Genomic DNA, 27,197 nt, shown 5'->3' with positions numbered 1-27,197 from the left:
TTTCTTTCAACCTCAGCATGACCTTGCATAGTGTTGGCCTTTATTGTGCGTTCTGTTCTGAGGTTTGGCTGGTTGCTTGAAGGACATTGTGCATTATTTCCTACATTACTTCTGAAGGGCAATGGCTATTGTATTTCATTGGCTGAAAGTACTTTAAGACATCCGGTAGTAGTGAAAAGTGCTACATAAATGCAAGATTTTCTTTGTGCATGTCGAGTTATCTTGGAGTGGGCAGCTGTGTTGTGGGTTAGGCTTACAGCTTGGTGTTTGTTACTGCTAACATCTGTGATGATGAATGCTTCTGGCGTAACAACAGATTTCTATACATGTAGGGTACAGATGCTATAGAAAAGATGGAACAGGGGGTGAGAGAAGGAGGAGGAGGAGAAGTTGTGTTTTTGATTGGGGAGAACATCACGGCAGTACTGAGAGGGGATATATCCAAGGGTTCGCCCACTGAGTCTGTATGAGTAGAACTGAGAAATAAGAAGGGGGGAGATGACTGATGGTACTATAGGGCCCCAAATAGTCAGTAGGAAATTGAGGAGCAAATATGTAAGGAGATTACAGGTAGCTCCAAGAAACATAGGATGGTAATAGTAGGGGATTTTAACTTTCCCAACATTGACTGGGACAGCCATAGTATTAGGGGCTTGGATGAGAAAAATTTGTTGAGTGCGTTCAGGCGGAATTTTGACTTATAAGGAGAGGCTTGATAGACTGGGACTTCTTTCCCTGGAGCGTAGAAGGCTGAGAGGTGATCTTATAGAGGTCTATAAAATAATGAGGGGCATAGATCAGCTAGATAGTCAACATCTTTTCCCAAATGTAGGGGAGTCTAAAACTAGAGGGCACAGGTTTAAGGTGAGAGGGGAGAGATACAAAAGGGCAGGTTGAGAAAATAGTTAATAAAACAGATTAGGGGTGGCACAGTGGTTAGCACTGCTGCCTCACAGCTCCAGGGACATGGGTTCAATTCCGGCATCGGGAGTCTGAGAAGTTTGCACGTTGTCCCCGTGTCTGCATGGGTTTCCTCCGGGTGCTCCGATTTCCTCCCACAGTCCAAAGATGTGCGGGTTAGGTTGATTGGCCATGCTAATTTGCGCCTTTGTGTCAGGGGGATTAGAAGGGTAAGTGTGGGGGATCATGGGATAAGGCCAGGGTGGGATTGTGGTCGGTGCAGACTTGATGGGCTGAATGGTCTCCTTCTGCACTGTAGGGGTTCTATGATTCAGACGGGATTCTGAGTATAAAAAAGGAAGTTATGATAAACTTGTACAAAACACTGATTTGGCCTCAACGGGAGTACTGCGTTCAGTTCTGGGCACCACACCTTAGACAGAATGTTAAGGCTTTGGAGAGGGTGCAGAAAAGGCTCAAGGGAATGATTTCAGGGATGAGGAACTTCACTTGTGTGTGCAGATTGGAGAAGCTAAGGCTGTTTTGCTTGAAGGGAGGATTAAGAAGAAATTTGATAGAGGTGTCCAAAATCATGAAGGGTCGAGACAGAGAGAGGGAGAAAGTGTTCCCATTGGGGACAAACCAATGAACCAGTGGTCACTGCTTGAAGGGGATTAGCAAAAGAAGCAACAGCAACATGAGGGATTTTTAAACAGAGTGTGGCGAGGATCTGGAATGAACTGCCAGAGGATGTGGTAGAGGGAGATTCAATCAGTCTTCAAAAGGGAATTGAATAATTACGTGAGGAGAAAGAGAATTGCAGAGCTACATAGAAAAGGTAGGCGAGTGGGACTCAATGAGTTGCTCTTGCAAAGAGCTGGCATGAATGCAACAGGCCAAATGGCCTCCCTCTGCACTATCAACCCCATGGTGGAACAGAAACCTTAGCAAAGGAGGAAACATGAGTCTAACAGGTGGCATTGTCAGATGAGATGTGATGGAGTCATGGAAATGGGTAGAATGGAAGGGATCTTACAGGAAGTGGGAAGAGAGGCAGTGTAGTCAAGGCAGGAGTCAGTGTGCTTATCGTAGATATTGGGTGACAGCCTGTCCCCAGAAATGGAGACAGAGAAGTTAAAGGAAAGAGTTGACGTGGGCCATGTGGAGTTGAGGAAAGGATGGAAATAAGCAGCAAAAGTTGATGACATTTTCCAGTTTGTGGTGAGAGCAGGAACCAGCACCAATTCAGTCAACGTACCAGAGGAAGGAAATCAGAGTCGTACTGAAATAAAGAATGTTCCACATAACCCACAAACGGTAGGCGTGTTTCCAAAATTACAGCTTCCCACAGAAACACCTCTTACTGATCCTTCCGCAACATCCTGGTCCATTCTTTAATCACCCGTACCCCACCCCTTCCCCAGTACCTCGCTCTGTGACGGCACAGGAGATGCAACACCTGCCCTTTCACCTCTTCCCTTCCTAACAAGCAAGGCCTCAAACACTCCGTCCAGGTGAGGCCAGGGATTTTAGTTATACTTCCTTCATTTTAGTATCCTTCATTCTCCCCTCACAAACGGGGGTGTCCTCCCAGTCACCCAGGAAGCCAAACGCAGGCTGCGAGACCAGTTTGCAGTACACCGCTGCTTGGTCCACAAGCACATCCCCAAGCCTCTGCCAGTCTTCAGATTTTAACACCGTTCCAACAAAGCTCAGCACGAGCTTGAGGGACAGCACCTCGTCTTTCGATCAGACACTGAACATCCACTCAACAACTTCAAGTCATTACCCCATCTCCAGAGAGCAGCTATCAGTTATGATTCTGTTATCCATCGACACCTCCTCTGGACCCATTCTTTGGTCATAGAGTCAGAGGTTTACAGCATGGAAACAGGCCCTTCGGCCCAACTTGTCCATGCCACCCCTTTTTTTAAAACAACTAAGCTAGTCCCAATTGCCTGCATTTGGCCCATATCCCTCTATACCAATCTTACCCATGTAACTGTCTAAACGCTTTTTAAAAAGACAAAATTGTACCAGCCTCTACTACTACCTCTGGCAGCTCGTTCCAGACACTCACCACCCTCTGTGAAAGAATTGCTCCTCTGGACCCTTTTGTATCTCTCCCCTCTCACCTGTGCCCTCTAGTTTTAGACTCCCCTACCTTTGGGAAAATATATTGACTATCTAGCTGATCTATGCCCCTCATTATTTTATAGATCTCTATAAGATCACCCCTCAGCCTCCTACGCTCCAGGGAAAAAAGTCCCAGTCTATCCAGCCTCCCCTTATAACTCAAACCATCAAGTCCCGGTAACATCCTAGTAAATCTCTTCTGCACTCTTTCTAGTTTAATAATATTCTTTCTATAATAGGGTGACCAGAACTGTACACAGTATTCCAAGTGTGGCCGTACCAATGTCTTGTACAACTTCAACAAGACGTCCCAACTCCTGTATTCAATGTTCTGACCAATGAAACCAAGCATGCCAAATACCTTCTTCACCACCCTGACCACCTGTGACTCCACTTTCAAGGAGCTATGAACCTGTACCCCTAGATCTCTTTGTTCTGTAACTGTCCCCAACACCCGACCATTAACTGAATAAGTCCTGCCCTGATTCAATCTACCAAAATGCATCACCTCGCATTTATCCAAATTAAACTCCATCTGTCATTCGTCAGCCCACTGGCCCAATTGATTAAGTTCCCGTTGCAATCAGAGATAACCTTCTTCACTGTCCGCTTTGCCACCAATCTTGGTGCCATCTGTAAACTTACTAACGATGCCTACTAAATTCTCATCCAAATCATTAATAAATGACAAATAACAGTGGACCTAGTGGTCCTTTTCTCATTTTGCCTTACACCCTTCTGTCATTTAATCTCTCCTGCCTTCCATCCTATCACAAATCATAGAATCATAGAATCATAGAAACCCTACAGTACAGAAAGAGGCCATTCGGCCCATCGAGTCTGCACTGACCACAATCCCACCCAGGCCCTACCCCCATATCCCTACATATTTTACACACTAATCCCTCTAATCTGCGCATCCCAGGACACTAAGGGGCAATTTTTAGCATGGCCAGTCAACCTAACCCGCACATCTTTGGACTGTGGGAGGAAACCGGAGCACCCGGAGGAAACCCACGCAGACACGAGGAGAATGTGCAAACTCCACACAGACAGTGACCCAAGCCGGGAATTGAACCCAGGTCCCTGGAGCTGTGAAGCAGCAGTGCTAACCACTGTGCTACCGTGCCACCCTATCTCTTCCCAAGAGTTCTCCGCTCACCTCTTTCCCTGCCTCTGCAGTTGCTTTCAACCCTCTCACATCTTCCAGGGTGGCACAGTGGCAGAGTGGTTAGCACTGCTGCCTCACAGCACCAGGCACCTGGGTTCGATTCCCGGCTTGGGTCACTGTCTGTGCGGAGTTTGCGCGTTCTCCCAGTGGGTTTCCTCCGGGTGCTCCGGTTTCCTCACACAATCCGAAAGACGTGCTGGTTAGGGTGCATTGACCCGAACAGGCGCCGGAATGTGGCGACTAGGGGAATTTCACAGTAACTTCATTGCAATGTTAATGTAAGCCTTACTTGTGACTAATAAATAAACTTTACTTTACAGTTCTGACCAAGGTTAACTGAATCTCTCTCTGCAGACGCTGCGTGACATGCCATGTACTTTCAGCTTGTGTTTCTGATTTACAGTATTTTGCCTTTGAGTTGGTGTTAAGTGAAGATACATTTAACAGATGGCAGAATGCAGAGCGGAGATAGATCATTTATTGTGGCGATAACAAGAACCAGCTTTGGGTTATGGAACAGTAAATAGAAATCTCTGTTTCTGTGGTGCAGTCAGATTCTTGGTTGTTACACTCACTTCAGTCATAAGAGACCGTCTGTACTTTGGCACAGTCAGCTCTGGGAAAGGTCAAGAGGCTGACAGTCAAAGGGGAAACATTGCATTCGTATGAAGGTGCTCCATTGTGAGTCAAAAGCAGGGACTCAGTAATAACTGAAAAGTCTAAAAAATCACATTACAAAGCAAGCTGTTCAACGACCAGCATTCCTTCGTGATCTCATCCAGATCTGCAAACCTCACATAAGATCATCGGCATTACACAGCACCCTCAAGGAATTTGCACAATGTGATCTTCAAAGGCTGCTTCCCAAGACTTGCCTTTCGGTAACGGTTTGGACATTTCACACCATCTCGCAGCTCTATCCATCAGCCTCTCCTTGCCAAGGGCCATTTTACACAAAACCTCAAGCCTAACCAGCTGTGTGGGTGGGTGGGTGGGGGGGGATGAAATATTTCTATCTAATTCACACGAGAACACCATAACTTGATATAGGTTTAACTTTATTTATTAGTGTCACAAGTAGGCTTACATTAACACTGCAATGAAGTTACTGTAAAAATCCCCAAGTCACCACGCTCTGGCGCCTGTTTGGGTACACTGAGGGAGAATTTAGCACGGCCAATGCACCCAACCAGCACGTCTTTCGGACTGTGGGAGGAAACCGGAGCACCCGGAGGAAACCCACGCAGACACGGGGAGAACATGCCAACTCCACACAGACAGCGACCCAAGCTGGGAATCGAACCCAGGTCCCTGGCGCTGAGAGGCAGCAGTGCCAACCACCGTGCCACATAGGAGGCTGAGTTTCATGTAATGAATAGAAAACTATTAAATCACTTTTTTTAAACAGCAAACCAAATCACATTGAAACTCTAAACAACAGGGCAATTGGTTTAAGTTTAAAGTTTATTTATTAGTGTCACGAGCAGGCATACATTAACACTGCAATGAAGTTACTGTGAAATTTCCCTACACTCCAGTGCCTGTTCGGGTACACTGAGGGAGAATTTAGCACGGCCAATGCACCTAACCAGCACGTCTTTCAGACTGTGGAAGGAAAGCCAGGGAGAGAATGTGCAGAGTCCACACAGACAATGACCCAAGCCGGGAATAGAATCCCGGTCCCTGGCGCTGTGAGGCAGCAGTGCTAACCACTGTGCCAAAGTTTCAGAACTTTAGGCTTGACGATACAAGTGCACCAAGATTAGTTTTTTTACAAGTTGGATAGAAGATTTCAATCCAGTGATCAGTTAGCAGCCTCACAAAATATACACACTCGGCATGCATTTTTGAACCTCTTTACAGAGCCTCATGCTGCGACTGGTTATGTCACTAAGCCATCCAAAACACTGCCAACACCCACAAGCACATACCCAACACAGCAATGCCATAACATCCTCACTGCTGTACATCAGCAGACTCTCGGTGCACGCACCACAAGTAGCCAAAGTACAAAATACTTGCACTGCGCATCCCAGTCAATCCCAGTGTAAATACACGGGGCAGAAATACAACATGGCTTACTGCGTAATTTTAAAATCACGTTTCTTTCAAAAATTTTGGGTACTTGAAATGGTGCAAAATATAACAAGGCACCCCATTCCCCACTAGGGGAATCACATAGAAACTTGTAAACTTCTAACAGGGTTTGACAGGGTAGATTCAGAAAGAATGTTCCCAATGGTGGGGGAGTCGAGAACTAGGGGTCATAGTTTGAGGATAAGGGGTAAACCTTTTAGAACTGAAGTGAGGGGAAATTTCTTCACCCAGAGGGTGGAGAATGTGTGGAATTCACAAACACAGAAAGTAGTTGAGGCCAAAATATGTGATTTCAAGAAGAAATTAGAATCATAGAAACCCTAAAGTGCAGAAAGAGGCCATTTGGCCCATCGAGTCTGCACCGACCACAATCCCACCCAGGCCCTACCCCCATATCCACCTGTTAATCCTCCTACACATCTCAGGACACTAAGGGGCAATTTTAGCATGGCGAATCAACTTAACCCGCATATCTTTGGACTGTGGGAGGAAACCGGAGCACCCGGAGGAAACCCACGCAGACACGAGGAGAATGTGCAAACTCCACACAGACAGTGACCAGTCGGGAATCGAACCCAGATCCCTGGGGCTGTGAAGCAGCAGTGCTAACCACTGTGCTACCCGATTAAATACAGCTCTTGGAGCTAAAGGGATCAAGGGACATGGAGGGGAAGTGGGATTGCATTTGAATTTGATGATCAGCCATGATCAAGATGAGTGGTGGAGCAGGCTCGAAGGGCTGAATGGCCTCCTCCTGCTTCTAGTTTCTATGTTGTTAACCACTTGTTCATTGAATCGCCTGATTTTTTTGCACCTCCTCCAGTGCCTCAGAATAGAACATAGAAGAACATAGAAAAGCTACAGCACAAACAGGCCCTTCGGCCCACAAGTTGCGCCAAACAATTTCCTTACCTTCTAGGTTCATCTATAACCCTCTATATTAATAGAACATAGAATATGGGGACCACAACTTTTCAGTTACATTTCAAACCCATGCGACACATTTGGTTATATTGTCAAATACAATTAAATGGTGATAAGTCAAACTCGGACGACACAAAATTCCGGTTATGTCGAAGTTGTCAACCAGATCCGCTGACAGAATAGCAAATCCCATAGAAAGGTGGTCGTACCAAGTCGAAATTCCACACAGGGAACTCTTGGACCAACAGAACTTGTCTAAATCCATCACATGAGCACGGCGACCAGAGTGGGATTAGAGCACAAAATCATGTTGCGCGGAGCGAGCCAGGATCTGAGATCTCCCTGTGACATACAAAGCCTGCGAGTACGGCTAAACCGGTGAGAAAGTGAAAAGTGTCGTTGGTCGGAGAGACGGTCATGCTGATACGCCAAGTGGGAACCAAGCGGTAAGGGGCACTGAAGGAGGGGGTGATTCCACCATCATGCTTGCCTGCCATTATGAAATGCAAGGTGAGCATTTCGGAGCAGTTCCACAAGCAGATATCCTCTCCAGCAGGAAAGAATTATAGATTCCCTACAGTGCAGGGAGGAGGCCATTCGGCCCACCAAGCCTGCACCGACAACAATCGCACCCTATCCCCGTAACCCCACATATTTACCCTGCTAGTCCCGCTGACATCAATTTAGCCAATCAACCTAACCTGGACAACTTTGGACTGTGGGAGGAAACTCACGCAGACACGGAGAGAACATGCAGACACCATATAGGCAGTGAATCAAGGCTGGGATCGAACACGGGTCTCTGGCGCTGTCAGGCAGCAGCGCTAACCACTGCGCCACCGTGCCGACCACTGTACCACCATGCCATCCCCATATTTAATACTGAATTAAGAGAAAACTGCAAACAACTCCGTAGTTTTAAAGATAAATGACTTTATCTTGGTTAAAAGGAGTCATACAATACAACCAGAAGGTTGTACAATCAGTTGCTTCATCAAATCTGAACTGGTACTTTTCGTTTTGCCAGAAAGGCCACCGAATCTAATCCCACTCTCTTCCTGGTTGTCTGTAGCCTTGATCATTCTTCATTTTGAATCAACTACACAATTACCTTTTAAAATAATTTATGGATGCTATTTCCAGCATCAAACTGCATGTTGCAATTATCCTTCGAATTTATTTAAACCTCGATTCCCTTTGTGATTACCTCAAATTTGTGCCCTCATTATTTGAGACAGTTTATCATGCTTTTCCAGTCTTTGAGCTGATGACGCATAGTCCTGTACTGTCTCTCTAACCCTTCACTGCCTCGCCCCTCAGATTCTTGCCAAACGTTGCATCTTTAATGAGTAATTCCCTCCAATTAAACCCTGGGAAGCCCAAAATCACTCCCGGGGCTCACCAGAAGATTTTTCAAAGCACTGCGTAAAAAGACCCTCCATGGGCTTCTCTCTCCTCATGTCACCTCTGAAACTTGCTCTTCAGACCATTGACTTGTATGTACATGCCCAACCATCATGTCTGCACCCAACTATGCAGACTTATGCTTCATAAATCCCTCGAGCTTGCAGTGAACTTGTCGCGACCCTTTTCGTACGTCTCCAGCTTTGGTTTCCTTTCCATTTCCCCTCTTCCGCCTCGGCAAACCACTGCAGAATAGGGAGCTCAGGTTTACGGTCAGTGACGGACCAACAAGAGCTCGCCACTAACCTCGAAGAATGTTACCCACAGAGATCCAACAATCTAGACCGCAGACTTCCCCTTTCCCAATGGCGGTTTACACTCTGTGACAAGTCAATGCGATGTCCAGCGGTGCTGCAACCATGTCACAAAACAGGATAAGCAGCCAATCACACTGAGGTCTTAAGATATAGGGGCAGAATTAGGCCATGGAGTCAGAGGTTTACAGCATGGAAACAGGCCCTTTGGCCCAACTTGTCCATGCCGCCCCTTTTTTTTAAAACCACTAAGCTAGTCCCAATTGCCCGCATTTGGCCCGTATCCCTCTATACCCATCTTACCCATGTAAATGTCTAAATGCTTTTTAAAAGACAAAATTGTACCCGCCTCTACTACTACCTCTGGCAGCTTGTTCCAGACACTCACCACCCTGTGTGTGAAAAAAGTGCCCCTCTGGACCCTTTTGTATCTCTCCCCTCTCACCTTAAACTTATGCCCTCTAGTTTTAGACTCCCCTACCTTTGGAAAAGATATTGACTACCTAGCTGATCTATGCCCCTCATTATTTTATAGACCTCTATAAGATCACCCTCAAGTCTCCTGAGCTCCAGGGAAAAAAGTCCCAGTCTATCCAACCTCTCCTTATAACTCAATCCATCAAGTCCCAGTAGCATCCCAGTAAATCTTTTCTGCATTCTTTCTAGTTTAAGAATATCCTTTCTATAATAGGGTGACCAGAACTGTACACAGTATTCCAAGTGTGGCCTTACCAATGTCTTGTACAACTCCAACAAGACGTCCCAACTCCTGTATTCAACGTTCTGACCAATGAAACCAAGCATGCCAAATGCCTTCTTCACCATTCTGTCCACCTGTGACTCCACTTTCAAGGAGGTATGAACCTGTACCCCAAGATCTCTTTGTTCTGAAACTCTTCCCAACGCCCTACCATTAACTAAGTCCTACCCTGGTTCGATCGACCAAAATGCATCACCTTGCATTTATCTAAATTAAACTCCATCTGCCATTCGTCAGCCCACTGGCCCAATTGATCAAGACTGCCCATCGAGTCTGCTCCGCCATTCGATCAAAGCCAATATGTTTCTCATCCCCATTCTCCCATCTTTGCCCCATAACTTTTGATCCCCTTACAATCCAGAACCTATCTCTGTCTTAAAGACACTCAATGACTTGGCCCCCACAGCCCTCTGTGGCAAGGAATTCCACAGATTCACCACCTTCTGGCTGAAGAAATTCCTCCTCATCTCGGTTCTAAAGGGTCGTCTCTTTACTCTGTGGCTGTGCCCTCGGATCCCAGTCTCTCCCACAATGGAAACATCTTCTCCAAGCCTTTCAGTATTCTTTCAGTTTCAATAAGATCCCCCCCCCCTCTCCCTCATCCTACCCAACTCCGTCGAGTACAGACCCAGAGTTCTCAAATGCTTCTTGTACATCAAGCTTTCCATTCTCGGCATCTTTCTCATGAACCTCACAATATTCTACATGTGCTCAGCAGGACATTCCTGCTTTTGTACTCCGTCCCTCTCGAAATGAATGCTCACATTTAATTTGCCTTCCTAACAACCAACTCAATCAGCAAGTTAACCTCAAGAGAATGCTTTTAATTTCTGAATTCTCTCCCCATTCAGAAAATGATGTACACCTCTACTCCTCCGACCAAAGTGCATAACCTCACCATGTTGAGGTTGACCATGTTGTATTCCATCTGTCACTTCTTCGTCCACTCTCCTAACTTCTCCAAGTCCTTCTGCAGCCTCTCTGCCCCCTCAATACTACCTGTCCCTTCACCTACCTTTAAATATTTATTATTCAAACATGGGCATCGCTGGCTAGGCCCAGCATTTATTGCCCATCCCTAGTTGCCCCTTGAGAAGGCGGTGGTGAGCTGCCTTCTTGAATCGCTGCAGTCCACGTGCTGTGGGTTGACCCACAATGCCGTTAGGGAGGGAATTCCAGGATTTTGACCCAGCGACTGCGAAGGAACGGCCGATATATTTCCAAGTCAGGATGGTGAGTGGCTTGGAGGGAAACTTGCAGGTGGTGGCATTCCCATGTATCTGCTGCCCTTGTCCTTCTAGATGGAAGTGGTCGTGGGTTTGGAAGGTGCTGTCTAAGGAAACTTGGAGAATTTCTGCAATGCATCTCCAAACTTGGCCACAATGCCCTCAGTTCCTTCAGCTAGATCACTGATGTATTCTCACACGCCGCATTCAAAGCATTTTATCCTTAATTTTTAGTATCCATTTTTAGAAAGGAAAACAAATGATTTTGATTTTATTTAAATCAAAGCCATAATATCAATGTAAACAATCTTCCTGAAAAATTGAAGTGTGGGATTTTCAGAACGTGTGTGTTTCCTTTGATTTTACCTGTCAATCTTTTTAACATCCTCTCTTTGCTTTCCCTTTTTTCTTCACGACTGTACTTTCTATTCTCCTCTAGGCTTTCTATGGCATTAAGCTTTCCTGACTTTATGGATTGTGTTGGATTACAGTCTGGCAGGGGACATCAGCATCTTCATGATATCTTATGCCTGTTGAACAAACATCTCATGGCTTGTTTTTTTTCTCCCGAGGTACAAATTCAAGATTTTTATTTGCCTTTATGCAGGCTTGCCTCTCTTTATTGATCCATTCTCTGCGAACCATAGAATCCCTACAGCGCAGAAGGAGGCCAACCGGCCCATTTGCACCCACTCTCCGAATGGGCATCTTACCCAGGCCTATGCCCCCGTCCCATCCCCATCTGCGCATTTAGCATGGCTAATCCACCTGATTGACACATCTTTGGACACTAAGGGCAATTTACCGTGGCCAATCTACCTGATCTGTACATAGAACCATAGAAAATTACAGCTCAGAAACAGGCCTTTTGGCCCTTCTTGTCTGTGCCGAACCATTTTATGCCTAGTCCCACTGACCTGCATTTGGACCATATCCCTCCACACCCCTCTCATCCATGAACCCGTCCAAGTTTTTCTTAAATGTTAAAAGTGACCCCGCATTTACCACTTTATCCGGCAGCTCATTCCACACTCCCACTACTCTCTGCGTGGAGAAGCCCCCCCTAATATTCCCTTTAAACTTTTCTCCTTTCACCCTTAACCCATGCCCTCTGGTTTTTTTCTCCCCTAGCCTCAGCGGAAAAAGCCTGCTTGCATTCACTCTATCTATACCTATCAAAATCTTATACACCTCTATCAAATCTCCCCTCAATCTTCTACGCTCCAGGGAATAAAGTCCCAACCTATTCAATCTCTCTCTGTAACTCAGCTTCTCAAGTCCCGACAACATCCTTGTGAACCTTCTCTGCACTCTTTCAATCTTATTTACATCCTTCCTGTAACTAGGTGACCAAAACTGTACACAATACTCCAAATTTGGCCTCACCAATGCCTTATATAACCTTACCATAACACTCCAACTTTTATACTCGATACTCCGATGTGGGAGGAAACCGGAGCACCCGGAGGAAACCCATGCAGAAACGGGGAGAACGTGCAAACTCCACACACACGGTGACCCAAGCCGGGAATTGAACCCGGGTCCCTGGCACTGAGGCAGCAGTGCTACCCATTGTGCCACCGTGCCCACCTATGGCATTTTGAAATATCACTCAAATCACATTTTCTCTGCTTATTCTTTGTCCAAGATCACTTCGCAGAATGGGAAGAGATTGCAAATCTGTCAGCCTATCATCCTCCACAACTCTTGTCACAGGATTATCGCACCCCAATTTGGAGTCAACATCCAATCCCCTTTCCTCAAGTTCCCAAGTCCTATAGTGCAAATGCAGAACTTTCTGGAAAATCACGAATCCTTCCAGCTCAGAAATTTGCCCAAACTGCTACTTTGTTTTCTTGCCTCCAACTATTCATGCACCAACATCCATTTAATTACACGTGCCAAAGAACATAGAACAAAGAAAATTACAGCACAGAAACTTGCCCTTCGGCCCTCCAAGCCTGCACCAACCATGCTGCCTGACTGAACTAAAACCCCCAACCTTCCCGGGACCATATCCCTTTATTCCCATCCTCATGGAAACCCTATAGTGCAGGAGGCCATTCGGCCCATCAAGTCTGAACCAACAACAATCTCACCCAGGCCCTATCCCCACAATCCCACATATTTACCTGTTAATCTCCCTGACACTAAGGGGCAATTAATCATAGCCATTCCACCTAACCCGCACACCTTTGGAGTGTGGGAGGAAACCGGAGCACCCGGAGGAAACCCAAGCAGATACGGGGAGAATGTGCAAACTCCACAGAGAGTGGTCCAAGGCCAGAACTGAACCCAGGTCCTGGGACTGTGAGGCAGCAGTGCTAACCATTGTGCTACCGTGCCGCCCCTACATCCTATTAAAGATATACATCCTATTCATGTATTTGTCCAGACGCCCCTTAAAAGTCACTATCGTATCTGCTTCCACTACCTTCCCCGGCAGCGAGTTCCAGGGACCCACCACCTTCTGTAAAAAAAACTTGCCTCGTACATCTCCTTTAAACCTGGCCCCTCGCACCTTCAATCTATGCCCCCCTAGTAATTGACTCTTCCACCCTGGGAAAAAGCTTCTGACTATTCACTCTGTCTACGCCCCTCATGTAGGCTTCCATGAGGTCGCCCCTCAAACTCCGCTGTTCCAGTGAGAACAAACCAAGTTTCTCCAACCTCTCCTCATAGCTAATTTGGTCAATTTTAAATACTCCACAACAACCACATTGCTTTCAATAAAACCCTCCATTTCTCCAAGGATTCTACATTTGGTTAAGCACAGTGAAGAAACATGTACTGACTGGTCCACGTTGCTCCAAGTATTTTGTAATTCAATCCAGCATTACAATTTAATCCTCCATCACAGCCTTCAGCAGTTTACCAACAACTGAAGCAAGATTAACTGCCCATGAATTATCTAAACTGTGACAACGTCAACTTTCAGTTGTTTATTTAATGGAAGAAGCATCCCAAAGCAGGTCACGGATCATCAGACTGGAAGCAGGGAGCATTCAAGAAGTGAGGAGCAGCAGGATGAAAAACTACAATCATCAATATATTGGTTAAGACAGGATATCACAACCAGAGTGCTGTAATAGGTTCATAAGATATAGGAGCAGAATTAGGCCATTCGGCCCATCGAGTCCGCTCCGCCATTCGATCATGGCTGATATGCTCCTCATCCCCATTTTCCTGCCTTCTCCCCATAACCCTTCAACCCATTACCAATTAAAAATCTGTCCAACTCCTCCTTAAATTTACTCACTGTCCCAGCATCCACCGCACTTTGGGGGAGCGAATTCCACAGATTCACAACCCTTTGGGAGAAGTAGTTTCTCCTCAACTCTGTTTTAAATTTGCCGCCCCTTATCCTAAGACTGTGGCCTCTCGTCCGAGAATGTCCCACAAGAAATCATAGAATCATAGAAACCCTACAGTGCAGAAGGAGGCCATTCGGCCCATCGAGTCTGCACCGACCACAATCCCACCCAGGCCCTACCCCCACATATTTACCCGCTAATCTACACATCTCAGGACTCTAAGGGGCAATTTTTAACCTGGCCAATCAACCTAACCCGCACATCTTTGGACTGTGGGAGGAAACCGGAGCACCCGGAGGAAACCCACACAGACACGAGGAGAATGTGCAAACTCCACACAGACAGTGACCCGAGCCGGGAATCGAACCCGGGACCCTGGAGCTGTGAAGCAGCAGTGCTAACCACTGTGCTACCGTGCCGCCCTAAGAGGAAGCATCCGCTCCACATCTACTTTATCCATCACCTTTTATCATCTTGTATACCTCAATTTAATCTCCCCTCATTCTTCTAAATTCCAGAGAGTATCGGCCTAAACTGTTCAATCTCTCTTCTACGACAAACCCCTCATCTCTGGAATCAATCTAGTGAACCTCCTCTGAACTGCCTCCGATGCCACTACATCTTTCCTCAAGTAAGGGGACCAAAACTGTGCACAATACTCCAGGTGCGGCCTCACCAATGCCTTGTATAATTGCAATAATACTTCCTTATCTTTATATATTCTATTCCTTTAGCTATAAATGCCAATTTATAGCTAAATTTAATCTTTCTTCTAACATGGTGACCTGAAATTTTAAGAGTAAATACTTTCCACAGAGATTTAAGAACTGAATGGTGGCACAGTGGTTAGCACTGCTGCCTCACAGCGCCAGGAACACAGGTTCAATTCCCGGCTTGGGTCACGGTCTGTGTGGAGTTTTCGCATTCCCCCCATGTCTGCGTGGGTTTCCTCTGGGTGCTCCGGTTTCCTCCCACACTCCAAAGATGAGTAGGTTAGGTTGATTGGCCATGCTAAATTGATCCTAGTATCAGGGGGAGTAGCTAGGGTAAATGCGTGGGGGTGGGGCCTGGGTGGGATTGTGGTCAGTGCAGACTTGATGGGCCGAATGGCCTCCTTCTGCATTGTAAGATTCTATGATTCACTCGGACAAAGATTGCATTGCAGAATCTCCACATATGATGTTTGATCCACACCAGCTCCTGGGCTGGTTTACGTCACTTGAAGGGGTCAGGGAGGAACTGTGAGCATTCCACCCCACCTCCCAAAACTTTATAGGCCTTGGTTTTATGCCTGTCCTAGATTACGTGGTTGGTGCAGGAGGTGGTAGAATGGAGATGGTGAGGAAGTGTTGAGTCATGGCACTGCAGTCATCATTGTGTAGCGTCATCTTGAATGGGCAACTCGTTCTTTCTTGCCAGAAGATTTCATATCAAAGACAATAGTTATTTAACTTAGCTGCTACCCTAACGAAACAAACAAGCCACCCATTGAAGGCTCAATTATGTGGCAAACCATTAGCAGAAGCAGGCCCGTGCAGTCCACATCTGAAGAGTGTGTCCCAAGATGTGTAGGTTAGATGGATTAACCATGGTACAGGTTAGGGGTTACGGGGTAGGGCAAGGAGGGTGGGCCTGGGTAAGATACTCTTGTCAGAGAGTCGGTGCAGACTCGATGGGCCAAATGGCCTCTTCTGCACTGTTGGGATTCTATGATTCACTGATTTGAGTTCCAGCACGTGCAGAACAGTTTGTCCCAGGCTGAGTGGAGTCACGAGGATTTTGCTCGTCTCCAGTAACAGCTTTTGTGAATGATGTTCATTATACAGGGGACAATTCCAAGATAGAGAGAAACAAATTTAAAAAACAGGTGGAAAATCTTCCACCCAGGAAAGAGATATTCAGTGGGCTTGTGAGCCTTCTGAAAGGAGATCTTGAGGTAAGCAAGTTGCAAAAACCATCCATCTTCCCACAGCACAGTAAATACTGTTATTCGAAGTCTTGATATGATATTTGCACTTCCCCGTCACATTACAGAGAAGAATTAAGGTTTGACAAGAACCGCAATGAGGTTTCTTTCCCACATTCCCATTGTACTCTTGGTCCACGCATTCATTTGCTATTCAAATCTCAGGTCTGTTTTGACAACTGAATTAACAATAATAGGAATATAAAGCACCATTATATTTATACCCTCATGTGGTCAGAGGGAAAACATTATGAGGTAGGTGCAAAGACCGGTATTTATATAGCACCTTTCATGCAGCAAAGAGTCTTGGGAAACTTCACATGGACCTAATCAAAAGACAAAAAGGGATTTCAAGCCAAAGGTGGATATACTGCACGAAAATCTTGGCCAAATGGAAAAGTCTTTAGAACCGTCATGAAGGAGGTGGTGAAGAGTTTTAGTAAGAGAATTCATAGGCTTCCTCCGGGTGAACCAGTTTCCTCCCACAGTCCAAAGATGTGCTGGTTAGGTAGATTGGCCATGCTAAATTGCCCCTTAGCGTCAGGGGGATTAGCAGGGTAAATATGTGGGGTTACGGGAATAGGGCCTGGGTGGTATTGTGGTTGGTGCAGACTCAATGGGCCAAATGGCCTCCTTCTGCACTGTAGCGATTCTATTCTATGAATTTAGCACTGAGTCAGCTAAAATGGGGTACTGGAAGGGAAGCGTGCATAAGATGGCACAGTTGGCAGAATGCAGAGATCTTAGAGGATGGTACACTTGGAGATGAGGGGGACGGTGAGATGAGACTCTGGAGGGATTTGAACATGAATGAGATTTTAACTGTGTGGTGGATCAGGAGCCAATGTAGTCAGCAAGCACAGAAGCGCTGAAGTAAAGCTTACAGTGAAAGGTGGGAAGTTGATCAGGAAACCATTGAAATGGTCAAGTCTGGAGGTACTAAAAGCACTGATGAGGGTTTTAGCTGTAAACAAGGTGAAGTCAGGGTACAGTCGAGTGATATCATGGAGGTGGACGCAGGCAGTGTCACGATGGACAGGATGTGGGACTGGAGTTCCGCTAAATAGGAAAAAATAGGACAAAAGAACTGGGAATCACCTAGTTGAGTCTGAGTTGGTGGCCAGGAAGGAGATAAGAGTTAGCGGCTAGGGAATGGAGTTTGTGGCAAAGATCGAATGGTTTGGCCTTCCCAAAATGTAATTACAAGAAAGCTGAAGACATTTTGTCAAACAAAGGAGTCTAGAATCATAGAATCCCGACAGTACAGAAGGAGGCCATTTGGCCCATCGAGTCTACACCGACCACAATCCCACCCTTGCCCTATTACCATAAACCCACATATTTACCCTGCTAGTCCCCCTGACACTAAGGATCAATTTAGCATGGGCAATCAACCTAACCCGCACATGTTTGGACTGTGGGAGGAAACCCACACGGACAACATGCAAACTCCACACAGACAGTGACCAGAGGCCGGAATTGAACCCGGGTCCCTGGAGCTGAGAGGCAGCAGTAATCACCACTGTGCCAAGTCTAACAACATAGAGGTTGTAAAGAGGTCAAAAGAGGTGGAGAACTGGGTGCCATCAGCATACATTTGGAGCCAAACATGTCTTCAAATGATGTTGCCTCGGAGGGAAGCATACATGATAGGAAATGGGAAGGGTCATGGATAAACCCCTGGGGTCTCCAAGGACAATGGTGTGGAGGTGGAAAAAGAAACCAGACAAGGGCAATCCCACTAAACCGTGCAACAGAGAAGGGGCACTGAAGGAGGATTGTATGGTTAGCTGTGTCAGAGAATGCAGAAAGGTGGGGCGGAGGGTGCACCACAGGCACAGTTGGTATCACTTAAGGCCATGGTTGCAAAATGAGGGGGTGGGAACCCAATTGGAGAGCTTTAAACAGGAGAGGTGAGCGTGGATTTGGGAACGTTGCAGATAGACAGTAATTTGAAAGGACTGAGGTAAGATGGTGGGGTTTTCTTTTGAGATGAGGAATGATAACTGCAGACCAGAAGATTGGGTGGTCAGTGGTTCAGTGAGAATACAGTCAACAGAGCGAGGGTTGGGTGGGCATGGACACGGTGAGTTCAGAGAGGCATGAGGAGCGATTGGAGAGAAACTAGGCAAGGGGAGGGATATGGCACAGACAGCTGGATAGATAGTCTCTGCCACCAAGATCGAGACTGTCCAATTCCCTTACATTGATCAGCAATTGTGTTCATCCTGATTCTTACCTACAGTCTGCGGGATGTATGGAGCCAGCAGTTTGGCCTTTTTCTTTTCATAGCCCTTCTGAGTGATATCACCTGAATAGAAAGAAAAACATAGTCTTAATATCTCAGCAGTAACAGAACATGCAAAACAATGCTGCTAACCTCATTCTCAGAGGCTGTACAGCATCATCATTACCAATAATGGAGACACACAAACAGAAACTAGAAGTAGGCCATTCGACCCTTCGAGCCTGCTCCACCATTCATTTTAATCACGGCTGATCATCAAATTCAATATCCTGATTCCACCCCCCCTTCCCTCCCTCCTCCATATCCCTTGATCCCTTTAGCCCCAAGAGCTATATCCAATTTCTTCTCGAAATCACACAATAGGAACTCAGGGAGTTCTGCTTTCCCGTTGCTGCCCTCACAGCGCCAGGGACCCAGGTTCGATTCCTGGCTTGGGTCAGTCTGTCTGTGCGGAGTCTGCACCTTCTCCCCGTGTGGGTTTCCTCCGGGTGCTCTGGTTTCCTCCCACAGTCCAAAAGACATGCTGGTTAGGGTGCGTTGGCCATGCTAAATTTTCCCTCTGTACCTGAACAGGCCCCGGAGTGTGGCGACTAGGGGATTTTCACAGTAACTTCATTGCAGTGTTAATGTAAGCCTACTTGTGACACTATTGAATTAAAATTTAAACTTCTCCTTAAACTGATGGCTGACTTCATAATTCGCTTCATCACATACACATTTTCTTTTCTTTATTACCTGCGCTCCGTTTTAAGAGTTGGCGTCTCATGAAGCGTTCTAAACAAGGCCATTGTAATGAGGGATTGGAGGCGGCAGTGAGGTCACAGATTATTTTTACACTTAGCTTCGCTTGGCCTTGAACCCACGCCAGACTGTTGGAATGAAAGGGCGTCCTTCTCTTCCAGCTGAGAGTGACTAAAATGAAACTGATCTGGGTGCAATCCAGTGGGTGACAATCCACAAACAAACGAGAGCAGTATCTGGCATCAATTAGCAGTGACGGAAGGATGGCAGGTGTGGGATATGTAAACAGTGCTGCAATAGAGAACACCTCTCATAACTGGGGGGGCCACATCGTTGGGGCAGAGTAGATTTAATCTACATCTGGCAACACAGGGCCTTGGATTTTGAGTGTCCCAAACAGAACACTTGTTTCCTTCTTCCTAACAAAAATTCAGACAAAACAAAAAAAAATCAACCTTTAAAAGAGGTTAGGTGGCACTTGCAGTTGGTGTTTTAAGCGGCACAGTGGTTAGCACTGCTGCCTCACAGCACCAGGGACCTGGGTTCGAATCCCGGCTAGGGTCACTGTCTGTGTGGTGTTTGCACGTTCTCCCTGTGTCTGCGTGGGTTTCCTCCGGGTGCTCCGGTTTCCTCCCACAGTTCGAAAGATGTGCTGGTTAGGGTGCATAGGCCATGCTAAATTCTCCCTCAGTGTACCCGAACAGGTGGAGTGTGGCGACTCGGGGATTTTCACAGTAACTTCATTGCAGTGTTAATACAAGCCTACTTGTGACACTAATAAACAAACTTTTAACTTTAATACATTTTAATTTATCTCCATTTCCGTTTTGTACATTCCTGCATTTTTAGTCATATGATTCCAAATACGCTGCCTGTTAATTTTCTTTATGATATTGACCAGAAGACTGGCAAAAGCAGAGTAAAATCTGCCCCACAAACAAACTAAAATATTAATAGAGCAGCCATTAAACCTCAGCGGCTCGGAGTACAGTAATTCCCTCAAATTTTCCATTATTTATATCATATAGGTGGCAAGGTGGCTCAGTGGTTCGCGCTGTTGCCTCACAGCGCCAGGGACCCGGGTTCGATTCCCGGCTTGGGTCACTGTCTGTGCGGAGTTTGCACGTTCTCCCCGCGTCTGCGAGGGTTTCCTCCGGGTGCTCCGGTTTCCTCCCACAATCCAAAAGACGCTACAAGCAGAGGAGCTGGAGGACAAAAGAGATCAGCGCACAGACACAAAAAGAAAGCAGGCTTGAGAAGAAAGCAAATCGCAGAGAATTCTTGTGAGGGGAAGAAGCAAACGTCGCCCAGGAAGAGATCGGCCCTTCTGTTCAATAAAAAAAAAAGGAGTTCTTGGAGGTACTTTGTGAGCTGGCTAAAAAGGTCAAAAACCTGGAAAGCGAATCGCTCAGAGATACTAAAAAGTTGAATATTTTCCCAGAAGTTGCCAAACCATGAACCGAGGTGCATTGGTTGGTCGGTTCAAAAGGAAATCTGGAAAGCTACATCAGAACGTTGGCTCCAGAGTGAAAGAGGTTTTGTGGAAATATGCCTTGTTGATTGGTAACTATACCTGTGAACCCAGAGATTAAATCTGTTGTCGGACAGGACTCCTGGTCTGCTGTGCATAAGTAATCGCACATTGTGGAACTGTGTAGCTACAAAGTGCCACATGTCTTCCAGGAGTGATGCAGGTTCTTGTGGTTGCGTAGGACTAATCTTTGTCATATCGATTATTAAAAGTGAAATTTACCTTTTCATTTGAAGTATCATTTTCCTGTTAATGCATGCTTAATTTGTGTTGATTCTGATTCGAGTTAAAACAAAAGTTACAATAAGTGAAATAGATCCAGAGAATCCGTACAGTGCAGGAGACGGCCATTTGGCCCATTGCGTCTGCACTGACTGTCCGACAGAGCATCTTATCCAGGCCCAACCCTCCCACCCTATCCCCTCAACTCTGTGCATTTATCATAGAATCCATACAGTACACAAGGAGACCATTCAACCCATCACGTCTGTACCGACCACAATCCCACCTAGGCCCTATTCCCACAACCTCACTATGGCTAATCCACTTAACCTACGCATCTGGGGGCAATTTAGAATGGTTAATCCACCTAACATACACATAGAATCCCTACGTTCGGCCCATCGAGTCTGCACCGACTCTTTCTAACAGAGTACCTTCCGTAGGCCCTTTCCCCCAACCTATCGCCAAAACCCCACACATTTACCATGGTCAATCCATCTACTCTGGACATCTTGGGAAACCAACAGGCAATTTGACATGGCCAATGCACCTAACCTGCACGTCTTTTGGACTGTGGGAGAAAACCAGAGCACCGTCCCTTGTTGGTAATTTTTTGATATCTGAGTGATTTGGTAAATGTGGCTATTTTGCTTTCTGCATGGCTGCAACAGCGACAAAAAACTTACTTTTGTGAGTAAAGAAAAGTAACAGGACAATTAGCCGAGAACCTTATGTTTAAGAATCTTATGTGCAGAAATTAAGTTGATCTTTCTCTACACCCTAGCTGTGACTGTAACACCACATTCTGCACCCTTGGCTTTCCTTCTCTATGAATGGTATGCTTTGTCTGTATAGCGCGCAAGAAACAATACTTTTTACTGTATGTTGATACATGTAACAATAATAAATCAAATCAAAATGTCAGAACAAAGCGTTTTGGAAGGCTTTGCAAGTTAGATCAGGACAGAACAAGACATGAGTCCATTCATCTTTCCAGATTCCGACCTCACTAATTTAGCGGTGAATCCGAGTGAGTGAAGTCACAACGAGAGCTACCAAGATAACCTGCTACACCTCACTGCCCTCACCGTCACCCTTCTTACCAATATGAAATGGAAAATTTATTTGCATATGTTTCTCCCATCAATGAATATAAAAGCAGAGTAATTTGCTCATGCTTTATGCCTTTTATATATCGCTTATACAATCTTCAGAGTTTTAGTGTGCTTGTAGCACATTTTGTTTCCTTAACACCTTCAGCAGAGTCCACTTGCCAACCAATCAGCACCCCCATTCCATCCGGTATAAATTATTGTTCCCTTCGCTGTTGGTATTCGTCCCACCGTGTCTGCACTGATTCCCCAAAAGAGCATCGTACGCAGGCCCACCCCCTGCCCTATCCCTGTAACCCCCATGATAATGACGATACATCTCTGGAACCAGAGGAATGTTTATTGGGACCATTGCTTCCTGTCTAACACATGTCAATAGCGATGAGTGTTAAATCACCCCCGAAATGCAATGCTGAATACAGCCTTTGTTTTGACATATTTCATATGTTCCACGCCCCAGCATGAGGTGCTGAGTACTTGTGCAATCCTTCCCGTGGAAGTTTTTATTGTTCAATAATAACCCGGCTGAATTGGGTAAACGCGGAGAGGGATGCCAAGTGTCAAGCCAACTATGTAGGAAATCAGGTCTGCCCACTGACACCTGAAACTGCCTTTACTGGGCTTGACTTATGAGTGCATTTTTATTTTGCATTGAGTCATGTCTCCCTGTACATAGAAGAGCATGGGGGCAGCACGGTGGCATAGTGGTTAGCACTGCTGCCTCACAGCGCCAGGGATCCGGGTTCGATTCCTGGTTTGCGTCACTGTGTGGAGTTTGCACGTTCTTCCCGTGTCTGCGTGGGTTTCCTCTGGGTGCTCCGGTTTCCTCCCACAGTCCAAAAGACGTGGTTAGGCACATTGACCTGAACAGACGCCAGAGTGTGGCGACTAGGGGATTTTCACAGTAACTTCATTGCAGTGTTAATGTAAGCCTTACTTGTGACTAACAAACAAACTTTAACTTTACTTTAGCATGTAAAGCCATACATCAACAATGTTGGCAGAAACATAACAGGTAAGTATGTGAAAGGAAGATCCTCTACAAAAGATAAAACATTTCCTCCTTCCTTAGCTAAACAGAAGAATAGAATACCCCATAGCTCTCGTGCAGTAATGTTAACGTGCAGAAAAGAAGAATCAAACACCAAGACAACATTGAATTTGAAGTTGCCAGCTCGCCACGTGGAATGTCAGACAATGGAACACACTCTGTTCCCAATGCAGTCAGAACTTTACTACACACACACATACACACAAACATCTTTCAATGTACATCCCCTACATCACTATTTAATCATCAACAAACCCCACACATTTTTGTTAATGAAATTATTTCCTCCTCAGAATTTCTGCAGTGGAGAAGAGACCATTCGGCCCATCGAGTCTGCACCGACTCGCTGACACACTATCTTACCCAGGCCCGAATGCCCGTAACTATTTCCAATGGCTAATCCAATTAACCTGCACATCTTGGGACATTAAGGGGCAATTTAGCACAATCAATCCAACTAAACTACACAACCTTGGACACTAAGGGGAAATTTAGCATGGCCAATCCACCTGATCTGTGCATCTTTGGACTATGGGAGGAAACCCACGCAGACACGGGGAGAACGTGCAGGCGCCACACAGACACGAGGCCAGAATTGAACCCGGGTCCCTGGCACTGTGAGGCAGCAGTGCTAACCACTGGGCCACCTGATGTTTTTAAATAGCGTCTTCCAATGGGGCAAAACATCCGGTTAGGAGGAAAAACTGGATGCTGAGGAAATATTAGGAGTGAGAATAAAAAAGTCAGTGTGGGTTGGATTCATTCTGAAGTGGCTCCCGACAATGACACAGAAATTGTAGCGTGTGAATGCCTCACTTACAATTGGATTTGTACTGAACCAGAACACCCGCCCCACTGAATACAGATGCATCCTCAGCTGCCAAGGCCCTAAGCCCTGAGGTTTCCTCCTTAAACCTCGATATCTGCCTTCAAGATACTCCTTAAATCCTACTCTGGCCAAACTTTTGGTCACCTGCCTGAATATCTCATACAGCATTGCGTAAAATTTTATTTGGTAAGGTTTCTGTTAAGCACTTTGGGGGCCGTTTACTATGTAACACATGTAAACTGTTTTGCGGTTATCTGCTGTCAATACCGGCCCCTGAAGAGTGCAGAATTTTACCACCCAGATTTCGAAAGGGGTCTGCAATTCATTCAGACAATAAAGTGGAAAGGAACGTCTAACAGCTTGAGGACAATGCAGTAACGGTCGTGGCGTGGCAACTGACTCACCACTCAGGAGGGCCAGACCCAAGCTGTGACATTAACCGACGCGCAACCTACCTTCCTCTCCATCAAGAGTATTTCTAGTTTTTAAATTGGTTTTTAGAAAGAAAAACCTCCTCCCGGATCGCAGCCAAAAGGCTTTCCTCCCAAATTATTAATTCTAGTTGCCGATTTGAAGAAGAACAGAAAAACAGGGGCGCAAGACAGATTGACTTCAAAGCTTCTGGTGCAATGGGGGAGCGGGTATCAAAATCGATAGCTGACAGGGAAGGGAAATCAGATGATTCAGCTCTGTGGGGGGGGGCAGAACACGAGTAAAAATGGGGCCACACAAACTAGCAGCCAAAGGAAACAAAAGTAGGCAAGAGCAGGAATGTTAAAACGCTAAACAAACCTGGTTTTAAAGTTAAAGTTTCCTCATCAGTGTCACAAGGAGGCTTACAGTAACTTCATTGCAGTGTTAATGTGAAAATCCCCTAGTCGCCACACTCCGGTGCCTGTTCGGGTACACTGAGGGATAACTTAGCACGGCCAATGCACCCTAATCAGCACGTCTTTCAGACTGTGGGAGGAAACCGGAGCACCCGGAGGAAACCCACACAGACACGGGGAGAATGTGCAGACTCCACACAGATAGTGACCCTAGCCGGGAATCGAACCCGGGTCCCTGGCGCTGTGAGGCAGCAGCGCTAACCGCTGTGCCACCGTGCCGCCCCATTTGCTGTCAGAAGGCAGTTGGTGCAATATGAACAGATCACTGAAACCCAATCAAATGGGCCATAAAAGTGGCCGAAAGGATTGCCAATCTCAGCAAAAAAACGTCTCACCTCAGTGATTGAAAGTAAATTAATGAAAACGCTTCAGACATTTAAGGCAGTAAATGGAATTTTGTCTTTCATTGCCAGAGGGATGGAGTTTAAAAACAGAGGGGTTAGGGGGCAGCACGGTGGCACAATTGTTAGCACTGCTGCCTCACAGCGCCAGGGACCCGGGTTCGATTCCCAGCCTCGGGTCACTGTCTGTGTGGAGTCTGCACGTTCTCCCCATGTCTACGTGAGTTTCCTCCGGGTGCTCCGGTTTCCTCCCACAGTCCAAAGATGTGCGGGTTAGGCGGATTGGCCGTGCTAAATTGCCCCTTAGTGTCAGGGGGACTAGCAGGGTAAATGCATGGAGGTTATGGGAATAGGGCCTGTGTGGGGTTGTGGCTGGTGCAGACTCGATGGGCCTAAAGGCCTCCTTCTGCACTGTAGGATTCTATGAATTCTATGTTGCAGCTATATAAGGTGCTGGTGAGGCCACACCTGGAGTACTGTGTATAGTTTTGGTCTCCTTACTTGAGAAAGGATGTACTGGCACTGGATAGGGTGCAGAGAAGATTCACTAGGTTGATTCTGGAGTTTAGGGGGTTGGCTTATGAGGAGAAACTGAACAGACTGGATCTATACTCATTGGAATTCAGAAGAATGAGGGAGGGGGGGGTTCTTGTCGAAACTCCCCGCGCAGGTTCGAATCCATATAAGATTATGAAGGGAATAGATAAGGTAGAAGCAGGGAGGTTGTTTCCACTGGTGGGTGAAACCAGAACTAGGGGGCATAACCTGAAAATAAGGGGAAGCTGATTGAGGACTGAGTTGAGGAGAAACATCTTCACACAAAGGGTTGTGAATCTGTGGAATTCCCTGCCCAGTGAAGCAGTTGAGGCTCCCTCATTGAATGTTTTAAAGGCAAGGATAGATAAATTTTTGAACAGTAAAGGAATTAAGGGTTGTGGTGAGCGGGTGGGTAAGTGGAGTTGAATCCACGAAAAGATCAGCCATGATCTTATTGAATGGCGGAGCAGGCTCGAGGGGCCAAATGGCCTCCTCCTGCTCCTAGTTCTTATTTCACAGTGCCGATGCACACGGTTGCTAAACTGGGTTACCAACTGCTAGACTATTATGCCAAAGAATTTGCAAAGAAAGCTGTACCAAATCAGCACATACCAAGGGTAACCTTGCACAGTTTTAAATAAATTAATAATGGAATAGCAGCCAGAGGGAAACTACTCCTTTTCAAATATACACCATGAGCATCATTGGACACAGAGGCCGTTTCCCGTACCTTACAATGTCTCTGGAAACACAGTGTGCATCCCACAAATCTCCATGCGCAAATCCATACCATCGATAGTTATATTTAAGCTGACTGCTGAACTGATTTTGATTTTCCAAGTCTTTCCCAAGCAGATTAAGTTGCTGTTGAAGGAGTCACAAGTCACAGAAAAAAAGGAGGCATCTGAATTCTCTCCAGGCTTTTCTTTACTATAAAAAAAATAACCCCAGCATCCAAGGCAAGGTGTACACCACAGCAAGATGCAGCGTTGAGGCAATTATTGTGTCAGAGGCAGTCAAAGAGAGTTGACGAGACAGAGGCTTGGAGGTGCAGCTCCAGGCTAATCGATCCCCCTTCCCTCCGAGTCAGACAGTACAGAGTGAAGCCTCTTTGTTTCCTGTTTGAAGAGCTGGGAGGCCGAAATGGTTTCCTAAACACAAAGCACTGACATCCTCTGCAATCAGACCATCACCCAGAGCGCTTGCAAGTCCCACCCACCCTACCTCAACCCCAAACTCATCTCAGCTCCCCCCTCCTCCCCAGGCACATCTGGTACACTTGGCAGCCAGCTGTCCTCCCTCAGCCTTGGCAGCTTTCCGTAAAGTCTATTAAGATGTGACAAAGCAGTCGAATGCAGCCACTGGGCCAGTTTCACTGAGACACCGACAGTGCAAATCTAGGAAAACAGCTGAGCCACAGGGTTCACTCTGCAGGTCAGAAGTAACGGGGGTGGGGGGCTGATAATTTATGCGAAGTGCGAGG

General features: G+C 46.3%; 1 protein-coding gene across 4 annotated transcripts in view; it reads right to left on the bottom strand.

Annotated features, from left to right (window-relative positions):
• LOC144503902 (disco-interacting protein 2 homolog A-like) overlaps window positions 1-27,197 on the bottom strand; it is a 304,026-nt gene that overhangs the window by 187,652 nt on the left and 89,177 nt on the right. For all 4 annotated transcript variants that reach the window (XM_078228953.1, XM_078228954.1, XM_078228955.1 and 1 more), the window contains exon 2: window positions 18,452-18,523. In XM_078228953.1, the coding sequence (XP_078085079.1) occupies window positions 18,452-18,523 (72 nt within the window). The remainder of the gene's footprint in view (window positions 1-18,451; window positions 18,524-27,197) is intronic.

The sequence above is a fragment of the Mustelus asterias genome, chromosome 14 (genome assembly GCF_964213995.1).
Source record: "Mustelus asterias chromosome 14, sMusAst1.hap1.1, whole genome shotgun sequence".
In the NCBI taxonomy this organism is placed as follows: Eukaryota; Metazoa; Chordata; class Chondrichthyes; order Carcharhiniformes; family Triakidae; genus Mustelus; species Mustelus asterias.
The sequence above is the reverse complement of the archived record's forward strand: the minus strand, read 5'-3'. Positions and strand labels throughout refer to the sequence as shown.